The sequence below is a fragment of the Sus scrofa genome, chromosome 13 (genome assembly GCF_000003025.6).
Source record: "Sus scrofa isolate TJ Tabasco breed Duroc chromosome 13, Sscrofa11.1, whole genome shotgun sequence".
Classification (NCBI taxonomy): domain Eukaryota; kingdom Metazoa; phylum Chordata; class Mammalia; order Artiodactyla; family Suidae; genus Sus; species Sus scrofa.
In genome coordinates, this window is record NC_010455.5 from 97,353,392 (window position 1) to 97,373,141 (window position 19,750).

At 39.5% G+C, this 19,750-nt stretch overlaps 1 protein-coding gene across 12 annotated transcripts in view; it reads right to left on the reverse strand.

Moving 5' to 3' along the window:
• The window catches only part of VEPH1 (ventricular zone expressed PH domain containing 1), a 379,885-nt gene extending 367,070 nt beyond the window's left edge, over positions 1-12,815 (reverse strand). For 7 of the 12 annotated variants that reach the window (XM_021069715.1, XM_021069718.1, XM_021069714.1 and 4 more), the window contains exons 1-2: positions 12,474-12,661; positions 5,158-5,453 (exon numbers count right to left, since the gene is read on the reverse strand). In XM_021069715.1, coding sequence (XP_020925374.1) covers positions 5,158-5,295 — 138 coding nt within the window. In that variant the 5' untranslated portion in view covers positions 5,296-5,453; positions 12,474-12,661. Of the gene's footprint in view, positions 1-5,157; positions 5,454-7,317; positions 7,474-8,522; positions 8,774-12,473 lie in introns of all 12 variants that reach the window. The other 5 variants (XM_021069713.1, XM_021069712.1, XM_021069711.1 and 2 more) reach the window with 5 other exon arrangements.

Here is a 19,750-nt window from a genome sequence, read left to right on the forward strand (position 1 = left end):
AAGGTATCCAAATTGAAAGAAAAGAGGTAAAATTGTTACTGTATGCAGATGACATGATACTATATATAGATAAACCTAAGGATTCCACACAAAAACTACTTGAACTGAGCAATGAATTCAGCAAAGTAGCAGGATACAAGATTAACCTTCAGAAATTAGTTGCATTTCTGCATACTAACAATGAAATATTAGAAAAGGAATATAAAAATACAATACCTTTTAAAATTGGAGTTCCCATCATGGCTCAGCGGAAACAAATCTGACTAGCATCCCTGAGGACGCAGGTTCAATCCCTGGCCTTGCTCAGTGGGTTAAAGATCCAGTGTTGCTGTGAGCTGTGGTGTAGGTCACAGACACGGCTCTGATCCCATGTTGCTGTGGCTGTGGCATAGGCCAGTGGTTGCAGCTCCGATTCAACCCCTAGCCTGGGAACCTCCATATGCCATGGGGTAGCCCTAAAAGGCAAAAAATAAATAAAATAAAATAAAATTGCACCCCCCAAAATTAAATACCTAGGGATAAACCTGACTAAGGAGGTGAAAGACTTATATGCCAAGAACGACAAAACATTAATCAAGGAAATTAAAGAGGATTCAAAGAAATGGAAAGATATTCCATGTTCCTGGATTGGAAGAATTAATATTGGAAAAATGGCCATACTATGTAAAGCAATCTACAGATTCAATGCAATCCCTATCAAATTACCCATGACATTTTTCATAGAACTAGAACAAACAATCCAAACATGTATGTGGAACCATAAAAGACCCAGAATTGCCAAAGCAACCCTGAGGAACAAAAGCCAAGCAGGAGGCATAACTTTCCTAGACTTCAGACAATATTCCAAAGCCACAGTAATCAAGACAGTGTGGTACTGGTACCAAAATAGACATACAGACCAATGGAACAGAATAGAGAAACCAGAAATAAACCCACAACACCTACAGTCAATTAATCTTTGATAAAGGAGGCAAGAATACAAAATAGGAAAAAGTTTCTTCAGCAAGTGATACTGGGAAAACTGGACAGCTTCATGTAAATCAATGAAACTGGAATGCACCCTCACACCATGCACAAAAATAAACTCAAAATGTCTTAAAGACTTAAACATAGGGAAATACACCCTAAAACTCCTAGAAGAGAACACAGGCAAAACATTCTCTGACATCAACCATAGAAATGCTTTCTTGGTCAGTCACCCAAGGCAATAGAAATAAAAACATAAATAAACCAAAGTGACCTAATCAAACCTAAAAGCTTTTGCACAGCAAAGGAAACCATAAACACACACATGCACGCACATACACACACACATATACAACCTACAGAATGGGAGAATATAGTTTCAAACGATGCAACTTAGAAGGGATTAATCTCTAAAATATACAAACAGCTTATATGACTCAACAGCAAAAAAACCAACAACCCAATTGAAAAATGGGTAGAAGACATACAGATATATACGTAAAAATGCTCAACATCACTAATAATTAGAGAAATGCAAATCAAAACTACATTGAGATGCCAACTCAGACCAGTCAGAATGGCCATCACAAGTCAACAAATAAAAAATGCTAGAGAGGATGTGAAGAAAAGTGTACCCTCCTTCATTGTTGGTAGAAGTGTAAACTGGTACAACCACTATGGAAGACAGTATGGACCTACATCAGAAAACTAAATCTCACTCCTTGACATATATCCAGACAAAATTTTCATTGAAAAAGATACATGTACCCCTATGTTCATTGCAGCACTATTCATAATAGCCAAGACACAGAAACAACCTAAATGTCCATTGACAGATGAATGGATTAAGAAGATGCGGTATATATACACATGGATGGAATACTACTCAGCCATAAAAAAGAATGAAATAATGCACCTGCAGCAACATGGATGCAACTAGAGATCCTCATGCTAAGTGAAGAATACCTATTTTATGCTAGTTGGGTGCTGGACCTTTGACATTAATTTTGTCATGTAAACATCAAGTGACCTTCAAAGTAAAATGAATATTAGACAAACACCAAATAGACACCACTCATATGTGGAATCTAAAATATGGCACAAATGAACCTATCTACAAAACAGAAACAGATTCATGGTCATAAAGAACAGACTTGTGATTGCTAAGGAGAAAGGGGAGGGAGTGGGATGGACTGGGAGTTTGGAATTAGTAGATGCAAACTATTACATTTATAATGGATAATCAATGAGGTCCTACTGTATGGTACAGAGAACTATATACACACTCTTGGGATAGATAGTGATGGAAGACAATATAAGAAAGGGAATGTGTTTGTATGCATGACTAGGTTACTTTGCTATACAGCAGAAATTGGCACATTTTAAATCAACTATACCTTAATTTAAAAAAATAATAAAAGAAAAGAAAGACAACCCAGTTTGGGAAAACAACTGTCTAACATCATCAAAGTGGATTCAGTCTAACATCTTTGGCCTCCAGGTTCCCCATCTATAAAATGGGGGCCATAATAATATCCATTTTACTTTGAAGGTCACTTGATGTTTACATGACAAAATTAATGTCAAAGGTCCAGCACACAACTAGCATAAAATAGGTATTCAAGCAATGGCAGCTGTTACTACTGTTACGATTCCATCCTGTAACAAAGAAACAGAAAATGATATGTCTATCTATATGTTTATCTATTTATTTATATATCTGGGTTACTTTGCTGTACAGCAGAAATTGGCACAACATTGTAAATCAACTATCCTTTAGTTTTAAAAAAAGAAAGACTACAGGTTTGAAGGCTAGAGATCTAGGAAATGGATGGTATAACTGGAAGAAAGATGATAACCTCTAATTTAAATATAGTAAGTTTGAGGTGATGGATATCACTTAGTATGATCTTCAAGGTAAGGGACAGATATGAGGTCTGAAAACGTAGATTTAGGATTCTCCCATGTAGAGATTACACTTGAGGATATATGAATAGGTGGCCTCCTCTAAGAACAGGTTTTAGTGCAAAATGGAAATTAAGTCTTTTGGGAAAGAAGCAGTCACTAAGAACTAGAACCACTGGAATTCAATCCAGGAATAACCTAAGTTGAACTGGTTTTTAAAGGAAGGGAGAGAGAACAGAAATTCCACACATGAACATGTTTACAACCAGGATTGATTAACAAATTTAAAAACTGGTTAATCAACATGATCCCTACATTTAAAAATTGAATTGATCTGCATGATTACTCTAAAAACGCTTTTTATTCTGCCACCCATCTTCTTTATAGATGGTTATGGAGAGAGAATGGAGGAAGTAGGATGTGACAGAAGTTAGATGAAGATCTCAGGAGAACTACTGGCTCTCCAGACCTGATGGTCTGGTGGGATGCTGATTGGAGGGCTTTAAGGATGGACAATGCTCTTGATGACAAAAGACATGCCAGATTTCACGGTTAAAAGTGCAGACACAGAACTCACTAGTGCTAAAATTCTGAATTTGACATCTGTAAGACAAAGCATTCGAGGAAGGAAACAAAAGATATTACTGACACTAGTGACCTCTAGTGGAAATAGACTTCAGGAAAATATAGACACAGATAACAGATAAAGATATTGACATAGATAGATATTTTGTTAGATTAGATGATATCAGTATCATATTCAGTCAATTTATTTACAGAGAGGTGTGAGGGGAGGGGCTGCTGGAAATAGCATACAGGCCTTACCCAGAAAGTGGAAATATACCAGAAATATTTTGTGTTTTGAGTCAGACTAAGTTGATTAATGTTCTGGACATGTAATTGCTGTCAAAGGCATTGCCTGAGAAAAGAGACTCTGGGCAGTGACTTCACTGGCCACTGGGGGGACTTGGCACATTAATGGCAGTCAACTAGAGAACATGCTGACAGATTTGAGGAGGAAGCTGCACTGGTTGCTATTATGCCTTTTAAATATATCTTCATTATGACATGGAAGTAAGCTGTTATCTCTGAAATATGTACATTTTAGCTAGTACCAGTATTTTTTGGCTCGCATTCTGTTTCCTTCCTCTGTCCAGTGGGTGGTTATGCCAAGTGCTGGCAAACATTGGTGAGCTGGGAGGATGCGAGTGGATGCTTGGTAGCCTTGGTCTTTAAAATGGGAGCAATCTCCAAGCACAACCAGGAAGATCAACTTCAAACCATGCCCGATTCTCTACATTCACCCTCTTTGGGAAATGCTTTCAGGATATGTAATCCCGACATGGAGGAGAATCAAAGAAATAGGCGGGTTGATGGAGATTTTAAATTCGTCTGATCACACTGGGGGTGAATAATGGGTGAGTTGAACTAAATGGTGGGGGTGTAGAAAAAGGGGCAAAGCAAAGACATTTTTTTTTGAAAAGGGAGACTATATAGAAGCAAACAGAATCAGTGTAATTAAGCCCTGGGCAACAGTCACTTCTGGCAGGAGATCGATGGTTGTCTTTGTCTCGTATTACCTGTATGGCAGCTGGTGTCATCTTGCCTTTTTTATTATTCAGCCCCCACCACATACCCTGCTTTGTTTACTGATGCTCTTGTGCAGCTTGGTGGGTCTGCTTTCCCCCAGATTTGCTCCCTGTCTTCTTCATGTCATTTCAAAGATGTAGAAACGACCTTTAGACGGCCTTTTGTGAGAATTCCACTCTGGTCTGCAGTTTCCAGAGTTCTGGGTTCTGACTGAGAAAAGGTGGTTTGGCTGCCCCCAATGACTTCCCTGGTGTTCTTTCTTTCTTTTTTTTTTTTTTTTTTTTGTCTTTTCTAGGGCCACACCCATGGCATATGGAGTTCCCAGGCTAGGGGTGTAATCAGAGCTGCAGCTGCAGGCCTACGCCAGAGCCACAGCAATGTTGGATCTGAGCCGCATCTGCGACCTACACCTCATGGTGATGCTGGATTCTTAACCCACTGAGCAAGGCCAAGGATCAAACCTGCAACCTCTTGGTTCCTAGTTGGGTTCATTAACCACTGTGCCATGATGGGAACTCCCCCGGTGTTATTTCTTAAACACCAGTTAAACCATCAAGCAAAGTTAAGAAAGACCAATATTAGTGGTCCTTTCTCTTTCCTCTGCAAAGACCATTTCCCCCAGGCCATGTATGATCATTTAGCTCCAGAATAGGTCATTTCAGGGGTCTAGTCTGAAAATTAGTTTACTTTACTTACTGAAGATGAGCTAATTATTTTAATTTGCTCCAAAGCTTCTGTCAGGCTGTCTTCAATCTCAGAGTCATCTAAGGAGAAGAGGTCCCCAGCTCGTGAAAGATCTTTTTGTCCCAAGACCAGTCTGAACAGTTGATGCATGATGAGAAGCCTGATAATCAATGGATTATCTGCAGGCCAAGGGCCATGTGTCACAGTCACCAGAGCTTAGTGAGACAAAAACACATATCAGGACATAGACTTCATATTCCTTGAAAGGTCATTTTTTTTCCAGATTTTGAGGTCTTCTTTGACACTCTCTGCAAGAGAAGCAAATGACAAAAGATAGCCATTAGTAGAATGGTGTGATCTCAGAATGTGAACTTGATGCCCAGCATAGAGAGAGGGAAAAAAAAATGGAAATGTGCATGGAGTAACAGATTCTGGCTTGATGATCTTCAAAAGACCCCTTTCCTTATTTTTGTCTCTAAAAGTCATGTCAAAAATGATTAGATTTCTCTAGAATTTTTTGAGCCTAAAAAGCAGCTTAAATCTCCCACTTTTCTCCTTTCTATATCCTCCTTCTCTCCCCGATCCAAGAAAACAAATGCACCAGCAACAAAAATGTCCATACTTGCCAAAACTCCCCCAGATTCCTATGGAAACAAACAGAAAAGGACAATGAAAGGAGGAGAGAGCACAGGAAATACCTTTTAGATCCACTGCCTGTTTCCTGGATGTGGAAACCAACCCAGGAAGTCTTGGCTGGACTTTTTCTTGCCATCTTGACAACAGATGCTACTTGAAGCCTCCAGAAGGCTATGTCAATACTCGCCTTATTCTTATGTACTCTCTAAACAAGTGGCAATGAAATAAAGAACTCTGCCTAGGAGTATGAGACTAGATAAATCTCTACAGAACATGAGCATGAACTTGAACTTGAATACAGAGCTTGAAGGTGAAAGCACTGCAATGAAGGCTAAAGAGGAAGGCCGTTGGGATTGAGCAATCCTCCCTCTATTCCCACAGTTGAAATAATAAAGTCTCACTGTAGTTCTTACTTAATGAGCAGCCCGCAGAGTAAGGCAATGGTAACAATTAAAGAACAGATAATTCTCATCAGCTCCCTTCTGGGCCAAATAAAACCATGGACCATTTGCACTGGTGGAGACTTGAAGCAATCATTTCATGGCCAGGGAAGTTTAAGGCTTCTTCAAGGCCCATAGTAACTGCGCTGTTCTGATCTCAGGAAACCACAGGCTAGTAGACACCCTAACAGCATTATTGACATCTGAGGATGAAGCCATGACTAGGATCATAAAGCAAGAAAATGAATTCTCCTTCCCTCCTACACTGACCCTTCACCTTTGCCCATCTATGCCCTGAAGATTTAGGCCAACCAGAGAGCAGGAGAGTCACAAGGAAGAGAAGCTTAGAAAACAAGAAAAGAAGGAGAGTGGTGGGGAAGGTTTCATGGGATGGAGAGAGAGGAGAGCGAGGCTCCTACAAAGTACTTTGCACCCTGGCAAATGTGGAGGGGTGAATTATAATATCTACAAGAAAAAAAAGGGCAGTGTTCTCCTGAGTTTTCTCCTTAACACATTCTCCACCCTCACCACCCCGGCTTTAGATGTTTACAGTGACAGATGAAATAATATTCCTGAAATAATATTCAGGAAAATAAGACACTGGATGGAAATGACTTCCTCTTGGCCAGTCAGCATGTTGGTCAACATCAAGCCCTTTGGAAGCATATTCAGCTGCCCAGTCATAGCAGCTGGAGACCTGAGAAGGAGCAGAAACATGTGCTGGGGAGAGAAACACCCACAATCTTCTCCTGGGCTCCATCCTTTCTTTTCACACTTGCAGTGACACCTGGTGTGGAGCCCCACATTCATGTTTCTAACTTCAGCTGTTATTCTTGCATGTCCACCATGTGCAACATTTTAACACACAGCTGTATATGAAAACTTTCACACATCTAAGGTTAGGGGAGGGAGAGAGACTTGTACCAAATATTCCACAAGGATGATCCAGAAAAAAGTCTCCTAGACACTACAAAGAGAAGTTTGGAGAAGTATAAGAGAGAAGAGAGATGATAAGGAATGGCTTTGTGAGGAAAATGATGTTTAGTGAGAACTTTCAGGGTAGGTTTCATTCAACGTATGTGCACTGAATACATACTGAGCACCTGCTTGTCTGGGGACCCAGATTCAAGTTCCAACGCGGCCACTTGGTGGTTATGAGACCTCTGGTTCACTCTCTTCCCTTCCCCAAGCCTCAGTTTTCTTATCTGCAAACTGGGTCTAATACACATCCAGTCTATCTCATTAGGTTGTCCTAAAAATCAAAGCAAATAACACACAAAAGGCCACTTTATAAAAAAATGACCCCACAGCTGATGTTTAGTCATGTTTACCATGTATCAGGCACTACTCTGAGAGCTTCCCAAAAAATGAGTCACTGAATTCTCATGACAATTCCATGTGATGAGAAACTGATGTTCAGAGATGAAAACAAGTAACCCAGGAGAACCTGGAGAGTGAGTTGCAGAGTCAGGATTGAAAGCAGTTTCTTTCCCAGGACAAAGCCCTCCAAGGGCCGTATGTACCGGCATACATGACCGTGTGGGACAATTATTGAGCTACCTCCCTTCCTATTAGTCCTCATTGAAAGGGCACCCTGTATCCGTATCCAGTCCGCCCTTCCCTGGATAAGGATAGGCAAGGCACTTATTTATTTTTTAGCAGCTCTGATCAGTGTTTTGCTTTGGTGTCTGGCTTCCCCTGCAGCTCTCTTTGCAACAACCCAGAAATTTAGAGCCAGTTCAAATTTTCACTCATCTTCTGAGAAACTCCCTACTCTTATGAAAGTCATTGTTCTGTGGCCTCAATGTATGAGTACACATGTGCCTATTACACACACGAACATACACATACACACATACTCGGACATTTCCTTTACACTAAGTTCTTCGCTAGACACTTTCTTCTCTTAGTTCTCCCATTGAACCCTGCAGGTGGATATTGTTACAGAACAGGAAACAGGACTGGCGAGGTTAAATATCGTGCCTGAAGTTACACACAGAGCCAAGATTCACATCCAAGTAGGTCAGCCTCCAAATCTCGTACTTTCTGTATTCCAAAAACTGGCTTATAAAATTCCTTCTTATTCCCAAGATTGGCTCTCCAAATTTCTTTCCCTAATCTCTAAGGGACTCTAACCTGAAGCCCAGGTTCTTATTATTCGGGCTGTTTTTTTAAAAGCAGGTGTTTGTTGATAAGTTGGATTTCTGTATGGAGAAACAAACACCCCCAAAAGCAAAATGATTCTGCACCAAGTGCCACACAATTCAAGGAGTCCCAGCTGTCCCCACAAACGTGCTTTACCTGTGTGCTTCTCCTCAAAGGTGCGCTTGCTGCTACTCAGTGGTCTATTTTGAGACTGGGTGGGAGACTTGGGGCAGTGGGCTCCAAAAGCGCAGTGAGTGGAATCCACTCAGCTCAGTGAACCTGAAGTTGTTCATTAAGGTGCCGGTGGAAGAATTCAAGGAATGCAGCCTGATGCCACTAGCAGCTCCGGAGCTGGTCAGGTGACAGGCTGCGCCTCACCCAGTGGAGAGTTACCTCTGCTCTGTTTCCTGGGGTGAAACAGAGAGCCTGCTCCAGTAAAGTGGAGTTGTTTTTAACAGAAAACAATACTGCCCGTGTTCCTGAAAATCAATACTTTCCCTGAGAAGAATGGAGGAAAAAATAAAGCCACGCAGAGAACATGGTTTCAAAAGGAACTCAAGCAGGTGAATGGCTTTGGGGAGCCACTTCTCAACGGGGGGTGGGGGGAAGAGAAGAATCGCAACTTAATTAACACTTCCCTCTTCCTTAAGACTTCATATAGAGAGCTTGAAACACTGAGCATTTGTCCAAGAAGAGTCACAGCTCCTAAAGAAGTTACCCTCTTGCTCTCCTCTAGATCAACCTTGTTGAAAGTTTTAGGATGCAGGAAGTTACTAATAAATGGGACAAACTTAACAAAGATGCATATGCTCTTTTTATCCACTTCATTTCCTGTGGGGTTCTACACAGAAATCCATTTAGATAGATGCATCAGATTGGTAACTTTAAACACTGTAGCAATACTTAGAGAAAATGTTTACCAAATGGTACCAAAACTACTTCTTTATTGTTTCAAAAGTTAATAATGCAGTTTAAAAGCATTTAAACTGCATTATTTTCTACCCCTAACTAGTCTATTCCAATATAGGAATAGATCTGCTCACCCGATCAAGTCATCTATCTGTTGTAAAAGGGCACAAAAACTGTGCTACGGATAAATTCACCTGCATGATCACCAAGATGTGGACACAATGGGGTGTCTCCCCATCTTGGGGTGAACACACACCAGGCACTGAACCAGATCTGTGCACCAGGGGAATGATCACATACATCTTCCTAACTACTTGGTGACTAGTCGCATTTTTACAGCCATCCACATACAGAGAACTGTTCCTTTGACATTTCCTTTATAAAAATATAGAACCCAGTCATCTATGAGTAGGTGTATTCTTTCATTGATTATTTTCAGGCTTATAGATACTGATGACGTATTTGTATTCTATTCCCTTTTAATGGATTAGACTACCTTTCTTGGTTCTTCCTTCTTCCAGCCTCTGTTCATTATTCATGGTACTTACCATGAGTTTTTATCAATTTCTTTCTTTCTTTTTGACCACACCTGAAGCAGGTGGACGTTCCCGGGGCCGGGAATGAGGCCTGCACCACAGCAGTGGCCCCAAGCCATGGCAGTGACAATGCTGGATTCTTAACCTGCTGTGCCACAAGGGAACTCTAATTTCTTGCATTTTTAAAGGAGCTTGGGGTTCAGAAGTGGACACAGTCTGGTAATCCAGTAAGAAGAGCAGAGTGGTAAGAGTGGGGGAGCCTGGACACATCTGGGCTCAGCTCTGCTGTTCGCTGCAATGTAAACCTGGGCAGATTAATAAAATTCCCTGAGCCTCAGGGTCCTTATTTTCACCCTAAGGATGGTGATATGGATTGTTGGGAGGTTTAAGGAGATTATGTAAATCATTTAACACAGACCTGGCATATAGCAACCCCACAAGGAATGACAGCAATCATATTCTTAGTGTTATCATTATTCTTGCAGGTCATTCCATTAATATGTCTCATTGCCATACCTTTTAAATGCTAACACATGATTGTACTGCTGCCTAACATTGAGTTCACAGCATTAAAAATGCCTCGGTCCTTTCCATTTGTGTCATGTTTATATCCTAGTTGTACTCTTTCCCAACCTTAAATCTGGGTAGTTTACATGCTATCTTGTTGTGTCCCTACTGATTTCTTGGCAGACATGTGTTGTTCCCTGGAGGGACAGCTTTCCTGTGATGCTACCCCAAACATGGCTCAACAGTAATATGAATTTTTTCACAGAGCAGAAATGAACTGAAATACAGTGTATCTCAGACTTTTTGTGGCCACGTAATCCAAATATTTGACTTTTCTACTTAAGCATAGTGCTCACTCCCATGTTTATTAGGGAGGAGGGGTGTATACTTCCTCCAGGGTACTGGAGGGAAGTTCTTTATGGCTTTTCAAGGTGACCTACACTGAATGGGTGCTAATAAGACATTACTGGTTTACTCAATTATGCTTCAGTAGATTCTGCTAAATGAAAATACACCAGAGGATTTAACTGCCCAACCATTGGGATACCACCTGTGGAAAAAAACTGAACCTCTTTGGGGGAATTTCAATAAACGTAATTAAATCAGGAAGCCCATTTATTCTGAAGAAATTAACTTCTAGCTTCCAACTCTAGGTTAGAATAGTCTCTGTTTTCTTCACGCCAGAAAATTCTAGAATAGCAATATTTATTTACATTATGCTTTGCACAACACTGCCGTGCCTCTTAAAATTCTCATTTTATTCACCTGTGTTTAAAATGCCCACTGACTAACATAGACGTATTTGGGTTCTAGAAACTTTCAATAAAGTTCTCAGATTTTTCCTTTGAAAGAAAGGATTAAAGATTCTTTTCAAGGAGCATCTTTTTCACACAGTGTGAAAGAACTACAGGCGTTCCCATGGGAATGAGCCGCATACATTTCAGCCCTTCCCACAAGATGTCTATTGTTCTCTGGGCGTCTCTAGGCTTCCTCTGCTGTGACATGTTGCTACACTTCACTTCTACTGAAAGCCGCTGAGACTGGGTTATTCCAAATGATGCTAAAGGACCCAGCCCTTGGTGTTTCTCCTAGAACTTATACGGTCTAAGTCTGTAGCAGGCTTGTTATCACAAGTACATACAAAAAATACCTTTGGTGACTTGTTTAAGAGCTCAAAAAAACTACTTAATTTTGAACGCATACTGCAACTTACTAGAACACAAACAGGAAACACTTCTCTTCCTCAGGAATGAGGGAAACATCTTCAAGTCCAACAAACTTTCTAAACCAAGAATTTGTGATCTGTCAATGATTTAATAATGTATCTATTTTCATTTGTAAATTTTGACCTTGCCAGGCATATTTGCTCTGGGATTGATATAAATCTCACCACAATTTTTTAAATTCCAATTTTGTGTGTTTGTTTTTCCAGAAAACATAACTGAACTTGCAAATTACAAGGAAAAGTCAATGTTAAATGCATCTTTATTTAAATTTCACTTATTAAACAACTACAGGACCAATTCAAATAATCCCCTAAGTACTTTTTCCTGTCTTTAAATTGAAAACATATATAAATGTTATGGAGTTTAGGGTTTGGGTACTATAACAATTTAAATATGTATTTGAAAAAACAAAAAAAAGCGGCTGGATTCAATTATCATTTGTAAGATAGCAGAAATCAAAGGAAAACAATTACAGCAACAAACAAACAACAATGGTGACTGTCCAACCCAGTAACTGTAATGATGATACTGAATTTTCTTTGAATATCATAAGCAGGGCCAGTTTCTTTGCTAGTTGCAAAATGTTTCTTGAGGTAAACAAAAGTATGAGATAGAAATGAGCCTAGATTATTACGGAGTAAAACAAAAATGAATCTAGAAGCATAGTTTTCTGCTCCTGAGAGCTAGAGACATATTTTAATAACCCACAGAGAGATGGTTTTTTTAAAATTATAATAACTGAAAAGCATGCACACATGGCTAGACACATAGCTCCCAAATGCATTTTATCTGCGTAATCAGCCAGTCCCTGGAAGTTTTCTCTGCCCCATTCCTGCAGCCCACTCCTTGCCTCACTGCAGCTTCAGACATTTACTTTAATTAGCTTTTGTTTTTGCTGAACAAAAGGACAGGAAAGAAGACAGCCATACCTTTTAGCACAGGAAACTCTGGCCATCATAGGAAATAGATGGCAAAATGCTCGATCTTTAGAGCAACTCAGCTGGAACCCACAACCATACTCAGAAGCAGCCCAGTCGCCCTGGCCCCCTTCTGTCCTGTAGCCGTGCTTCCCGGCGCTGCTTGTCAAGCCCGAGGTGCACTTGATTCCCTCCCCTGGACTCACCATGCTGAATCGAGCAAATGAGTAACTTCTCCTCCCTCTCTCAAATTTCTGCTTAGTGCTGACAATTGGCACAAAGCTTTGCTTATTTCTACAGTAGATTTACAGAAGGCTCTCTGAGCAGATCCGTAGCCTGAAAGAATTAGAAGATCTGCCTAACAACCAGTAATTTAGGATCTGTTAATGAATAACTCACTTCAAGGAATCAAGGAAGTTTTAAGTTAATATCAGATGTGGAGGCTTTTATCAGTCAGGCAGCAGTGAAAAGGTTTGGGGAGGGATGGAGGGAGGAATGTCGTGGAATGAGATTGTTTAAGCCAAATGTGATAGAAGCAAAATATTACAAGAGGAGAAAAATAACTAGTCTGAATGAACAAAGAGTGTCCCTGTGCTATTGGTATTGCTAGTGAAACCATGAACAACTGAATGAAGCATCCAATAGCACTAGGGATGTTTCCAGGCCAGCACTGTTCCTTCTTGAACACACCCAAATTGCTAATTCAATTTCCCTTACCATCCAAATATGGAACTCCTCTTTTCAGGCCTAATACACTGGGGATCCCTTACTAGCAGTCTTGTATTTCCTTATATATCTCTCCCTCTCTCTTTTAAGAAGAATGCTCTTCAGACCTCTAATGCATAAATTAATTGGTGGTACCCAGTGGACTGTTATATCTAGAGGTACTTTTCTCCCCTTATGTGTATGTCACGGGCTTTCTGCCCTTATTGATCTGAGGTTTTGCCTACATTCCAAGCAACAGAATGTTTCTGAGCCTCTTCTAACTAGGGCTTTCAGTCAAATGAAGTATGTGAGTGTGGTGGGGTAGTGTGGTGGGGAGAATACAATGTGAGGTGTACAACTGGAAATATCAATATTTCCATGTCATTGGCAATCACATTACCATGTAAATAAATCACAATTTTCATACCTATGAAAAGGTATCTCATAGGGTGAAAAGGACTTTCTCCCGGGTTTACTGCCCAACATCCACTTATCCTATTTCTGTTAAAAACTATACCCAAATTTCCCTTGGAAATGATGTCCTTTGTATTGAGGTTGGATCTTAGCCCATCAGATAAATTGCATTCCACTAACTTTAATGATCAGTTTTGGGGAGGTATGTGATCCCTTCCAGCTCAATGAGAGTCAAGATAAAGACGAATGTTTAGCTTTGAGGACACAGAGTCTTGCCTGTTGGACTTGATGACAGGCAAGGTCTGGTTGCTCTTTGCCATCTTGCTGCCAAGAAACAGAATATTAGTGACTTTGTTTAAGCCCCTCAAACCTCTGCCTTTGAGGCTGGCAAGCTCCACCCCTCAACATAAGCCAATTCCTTAATCATTTAAGTGATTTTAGGTTAGGTTTTCTGGCATTTGCTATTGAAAAAGTTTTACCAGACAGAATCAGCTAAAGCCAGGTTTGTGGGTGGGCTCTTCTGGGTCCCACCCACAGGGAAGCTTGTTGCAAAGGAAGTGAACTAGGGGTCTCATTAGCAACCAGCTATGACAAATGGGCACCTTCAGTGACAACCACAGGCTTCTACAGACAACAGGTAGAGACGGAAAAGGCTGATGAGGAATGTGGTCATTCAGTGTACTTGAAACTGAGACATTCCAAATTAATTATTTTAAACCAATTATATGTTCAGTCCCCTAAAGATTTCCACTTTAACCACCTTGACTTGTTTGGTGGTTCCCAGCCACGTACTGTTTGACCTCAATAAACCTAGTCATAGAATCCATCCATCCATGCATAATTTTCATAAATTCCTTTGGGTAATTAGTTTCACAGATTATTGCTCTTTTCCCCCACTCTCTGTTCCTGTACAACTTGAAATAAAGAATATTCTCTCTAACCACAAAATCAAACTAAGATGCCTCCTGTACAGAACATATATAAATTCTAAAACAACTTTAAATGTGTAAACTACAAATAAACACTGAAAGTTCCTGGATGATTTCACTTTCTATAAATAATTTTTCTTACCTAAAATCACTGACATTACTTCTATTTCTGAATGGAACCATTCACAGGACTACCCTCTTGATCACTCTTTCCTGCCCAGAGAGTTCTTCAAGCCCAAGCTGGATATCGAAAATGCTCCAAGCTCATGGGAGCCTGACCATATCAAGGAGAGATGTGGGGCCTCACAAAGTGTTACCAGTAAAGATCCACCAGCCCCACCACTTTTTCCCAAGTGAAGAGAATATGGATCTGCTCATGACATATAAATAAGATTACAACTCCTACCCTATCTGCCTGTTGGGCCTTATCAAACCTACAGTTCTCTGTACTATACAGTAGGTTCCTGTTAATTATGTATTTTATATATAGCATTGTATATATTTTAATCTCAAACTCCTAATTTATCCTCCCTCCCCTTTCCCTTTTGGTAATCATAAATTCACTTTCTATGTCAGTGAGTTGATTTCTGTGCTGTAAATAAGTTCGTTTGCATCATTTTTTAAGATTCCACATATAAGTGATATATAATATTTGTCTTTATCTGACTTCCTTCACTTAGCCTGATAATCTCTAGGTCCATCTACGTCGATACAAATGGCATTGGATTTAATAGAACATTCAGATAATCCTCTGAAAATGCAAGTAGTCAGCACTGACTCCCTTCTGTTTAATACTCTGCATTGGAATGGCTCTGAATCTCACTCTGACTCAGAGCCAAGATCCTTTTGATGATCAGCAAAGCCCTATATGATAGAGCTTCCCCTTCTTCCTCCTTGTCTTCAGCTTCGCCTGCTATTACTCTTGCTTTTCGTTCTGTCTGCTCCAGTCATCCTGGAGCTATGCAGAGTTTCCTTGCTGTTCCTTGGACATAGTAGATATATTCCCACCAGAGGGCATTTGTGTTTGCTGTTTCCTCTACCTGGGAAACCCTAGCCCCAGAGGCCCATATGACTGGCTCCTTCACTTCTTTTATATGTTTGTCCACACATAATGTTAGCATGGTTTCCATGATCTCTGTCTATAAATCAGTGACACTCTCTGCCTCCCCTGCCTGTCTCAGTCCCTGTTTTATTTTTAAACTTTCATCCATAGCACTCACTATCACCTGACATACTATATATTTACTTATTTCCTTTTTTTTAAGTTAAACTTCTCACTCATCACCCCTCTGAAACTTAAAACTTCTTTAGGGAAAGAACTTTGTTCAATTGATTCCCTACATGTTATCTGGCACATAGTATGGACCTGGGTTGTTGAATAAACTTTGAGTAAATAAGCGAAGGCAATTTAAGCTTAATCAGGCTCTTCATGCAAGACTATAACTTAGAAATAAAACAACCTAATGAAGAATTACCGTGTAGAACCCCCTTTGTCATTGCGTTTGGTAGCAGAAACATCCATCTTTCAAGGGCAGGAGCCGTTGCAAGGTCACAGTCCTGGCTCCACACTGGCACCTGTGGGGCTAGGATGGTGGTAGTTTCTCAAGCTCCCAGTGCTGGAGAAGTAGGGGAGCTGTCCAGTATGGTTTTGATCCTCCAATCCTCCCAGCATTCTATGAACTCCCAGTATGGATTTTTAATAAACATCCATTTCTGTTTAATCAACCAAAAATTGCTCCCTTTGCTTGTAACTAAAAATATGGGCTATTGATCCACCCATCATTTTCCATTTTGCTCCTGTGCCTTGCACCTACAAGCCTCTCTACCTTGTTTATAAAGCCCCAGCTCATCCTTTCACCAAGATTCTTACCTCTTTCTCGCCATAAAGATACCCATGCTGAGTAGAGCTGAACTCATCTTCTTTTTTTCCCACAGGGCACTTGTACAGAAGGCTACCATATTGTTCTCATTCTTTCCCACTAGCTGACAAACCCTTATGGCCAGGGACCAGGTTTGAATTCATCTGAGGAACTCTAGCTCTAGCCTACTATGTGGCACAGAGGTGGAATTCAGTAAATATTTTTGTAAATAAAGGCTTCCTTTATAAAGGCATCCACAGGAGTTCCCATCGTGGCTCAGTGATTAACGAATCTGACTAGGAACCATGGGCTATGGGTTCAATCCCTGCCCTTGCTCAGTGGGTTAAGGATCCGGCATTGCCATGAGCTGTGGTGTAGGTTGCAGACGCGGCTCGGATCCCGCGTTGCTGTGGCTCTGGCATAGGCCGTCGGCGGCTACAGCTCCGATTCAATCCCTAGCCTGGGAATCTCCATGTGCCACAGGAGTAGCCATAGAAATGGCAAAAAGAAAAGAAAAAAAAATAAAGACATCAACAAAATAATAGTTCTATAATTGAAAAGAATTCTGATGTAGAAACAAAGAGATTAATAGCAAATAAATCCATTTGGCTGAGATATAATTATTTTCATGTTAAGTTGGTAAAAAAATTTTTTTAAATTTTCTAGTACTGGTAAAGAAGAAGAGTCATACCCTTTTACTCAAAGAACTCTAACCAGGCTGATGGAAAAACAGAGAGAAGTACAAATTACCAATATCAGGAATAAAAGAGTTGACATCACTACAAATTCTATAGAGATATTGAAAGGAGAATAAGGAATATTATGGAAATTTTATGTCAATAAATTTAACAACTTAGATGAAATGAACAAATTCCTTGAAGAACAAAAATGGTCAAAGCCCATTCCAGAAAAAAAAAAAAAAGATAACCAGAATAGCCCTATATTTATTTATTTAAAAACTGTATGTATAAATATATAGCTATACCCTTTAGTGGCTGATAGCATTTCATCCTACAAATATACCACATTCTATTTACCCATTCCTCTATTGATGAAATTGTAAGTAGTGGGCAAGATTTTACTGAGACGATGTGGAGGTAGGACGGAAAGAACACAGTTGGGCCAGGCTGCCTTGGTCCCCATTTACTATCCTCATGACTTTGGGCAACAATCTTGACTTTTTTTGTGTATTTCAGGCTTTATTTGTATCTGTAATGCAAGGGTATTAATTCATGTATCTGCTACAGTTATTATGTAGAATAGCTGAGGTAATAATTTTAAAGTGCTTTAGAACCATGTGTGGAATGTAATAAGTGCTACCTGAGTGTTTGTTAAATATACCCAAAAGGGACATCCTTGTAAGTGTGTTCTGGTGCAGAAATTTGTCTAAGATATACACAAGAAGTGAAATTTCTAGGTTGAAGGGAATGCATATTTTTTAATTTTACTAAATTTCTGCAAATTATACCTCCAAAATGGCAGTACCAACCAATATTTCCACAAGAAGGGAGACTGTCACATATCTGACAATACTCAACAAAGACTCTTCAATTTGATCTGTTGGATGGAAATGGTATCATTTTAAATTAATTTGCCTTATTTTGATAAGTGACATTAAACAGTTTAAATTCTGAATATATTTGTTTATTTTATTTTATTTTATTTTATTTTTTCTTTATTTTATTTTATTTTTTTTCCCACTGTACAGCAAGGGGATCAAGTTATACTTACATGTATACATTACAATTACATTTTTTTCCCCACCCTTTCTTCTGTTGCAACATGAGTATCTAGACAAAGTTCTCAATGCTACTCAGCAGGATCTCCTTGTAAATCTATTCTAAGTTGTGTCTGATAAGCCCAAGCTCCCAATCCCTCCCACTCCCTCCCCCTCCCATCAGGCAGCCACAAGTCTCTTCTCCAAGTCCATGATTTTCTTTTCTGAGGAGATGTTCATTTGTGCTGGATATTAGATTCCAGTTATAAGTGATATCATATGGTATTTGTCTTTGTCTTTCTGGCTCATTTCACTCAGGATGAGATTCTCTAGCTCCATCCATGTTGCTGCAAATGGCATTATGTCATCCTTTTTTATGGCTGAGTAGTATTCCATTGTGTATATATACCACTTCTTCCGAATCCAATCATCTGTCGATGGACATTTAGGTTGTTTCCATGTCCTGGCTATTGTGAATAGTGCTGCAATGAACATGCGGGTGCATGTGTCTCTTTTAAGTAGAGTTTTGTCTGGATATATGCCCAAGAGTGGGATTGCGGGGTCATATGGAAGTTCTATGTATAGATTTCTAAGGTATCTCCAAACTGTTCTCCATAGTGGCTGTACCAGTTTACATTCCCACCAGCAGTGCAGGAGAGTTCCCTTTTCTCCACAGCCCCTCCAGCACTTGTTATTTGTGGATTTATTAATGATGGCCATTCTGACTGGTGTGAGGTGGTATCTCATGGTAGTTTTGATTTGCATTTCTCTTATAATCAGCGATGTTGAGCATTTTTTCATGTGTTTGCTGGCCATCTGTATATCTTCTTTGGAGAAATGTCTATTCAGATCTTTTGCCCATTTTTCCATTGATTGATTGGCTCCTAGAAGAAAACATAGGCAAAACACTCTCTGACATCAACATCATGAATATTTTCTCAGGTCAGTCTCCCAAAGCAATAGAAATTAGAGCAAAAATAAACCCATGGGACCTAATCAAACTGAAAAGCTTTTGCACAGCAAAGGAAACCCAAAAGAAAACAAAAAGACAACTTACAGAATGGGAGAAAATAGTGTCAAATGATGCAACCGACAAGGGCTTAATCTCTAGAATATATAAACAACTTATACAACCCAACAGCAAAAAAGCCAATCAATCAATGGATAAATTCTGAATATATTTGTAATTCCTCTTCTGTTAAATGTCTATTCAGATACCTATTGCTTTCATGGCTATGTATGGAGTGTCTTTTCCTTACTAATTTGGAAAAAAATTTTAACATTTTGTAAATACTAAGGTTTTATCTGCTATATTTGTGGCAATTATATTTGACTTATGCTTCTCCTTTATTTTGTTGGGGGAGTCTGTTATAAAAAGTTTTGTTTTATTTTAAAATTCAAAAATGTAATACATTTACATGGTTCAAAAAATTTTAACTAAATATATTGAAAGGTAAATAGTGAAAAGATATCTTCACACCCTTGTTCTCCATTTACTTAGTTCTTTCTCAACTTTTTGCTACCAGAAACATATAGTCTGAAAGTTTCTTAATTCAAACACAAATATATATTTCCCCCAATTTTACATAATTGTTTGCCATATACACTCATTTCTGCATATTGCTTCAATCATTTATCAATGCATCTTGGTACTCTTTCCAAATC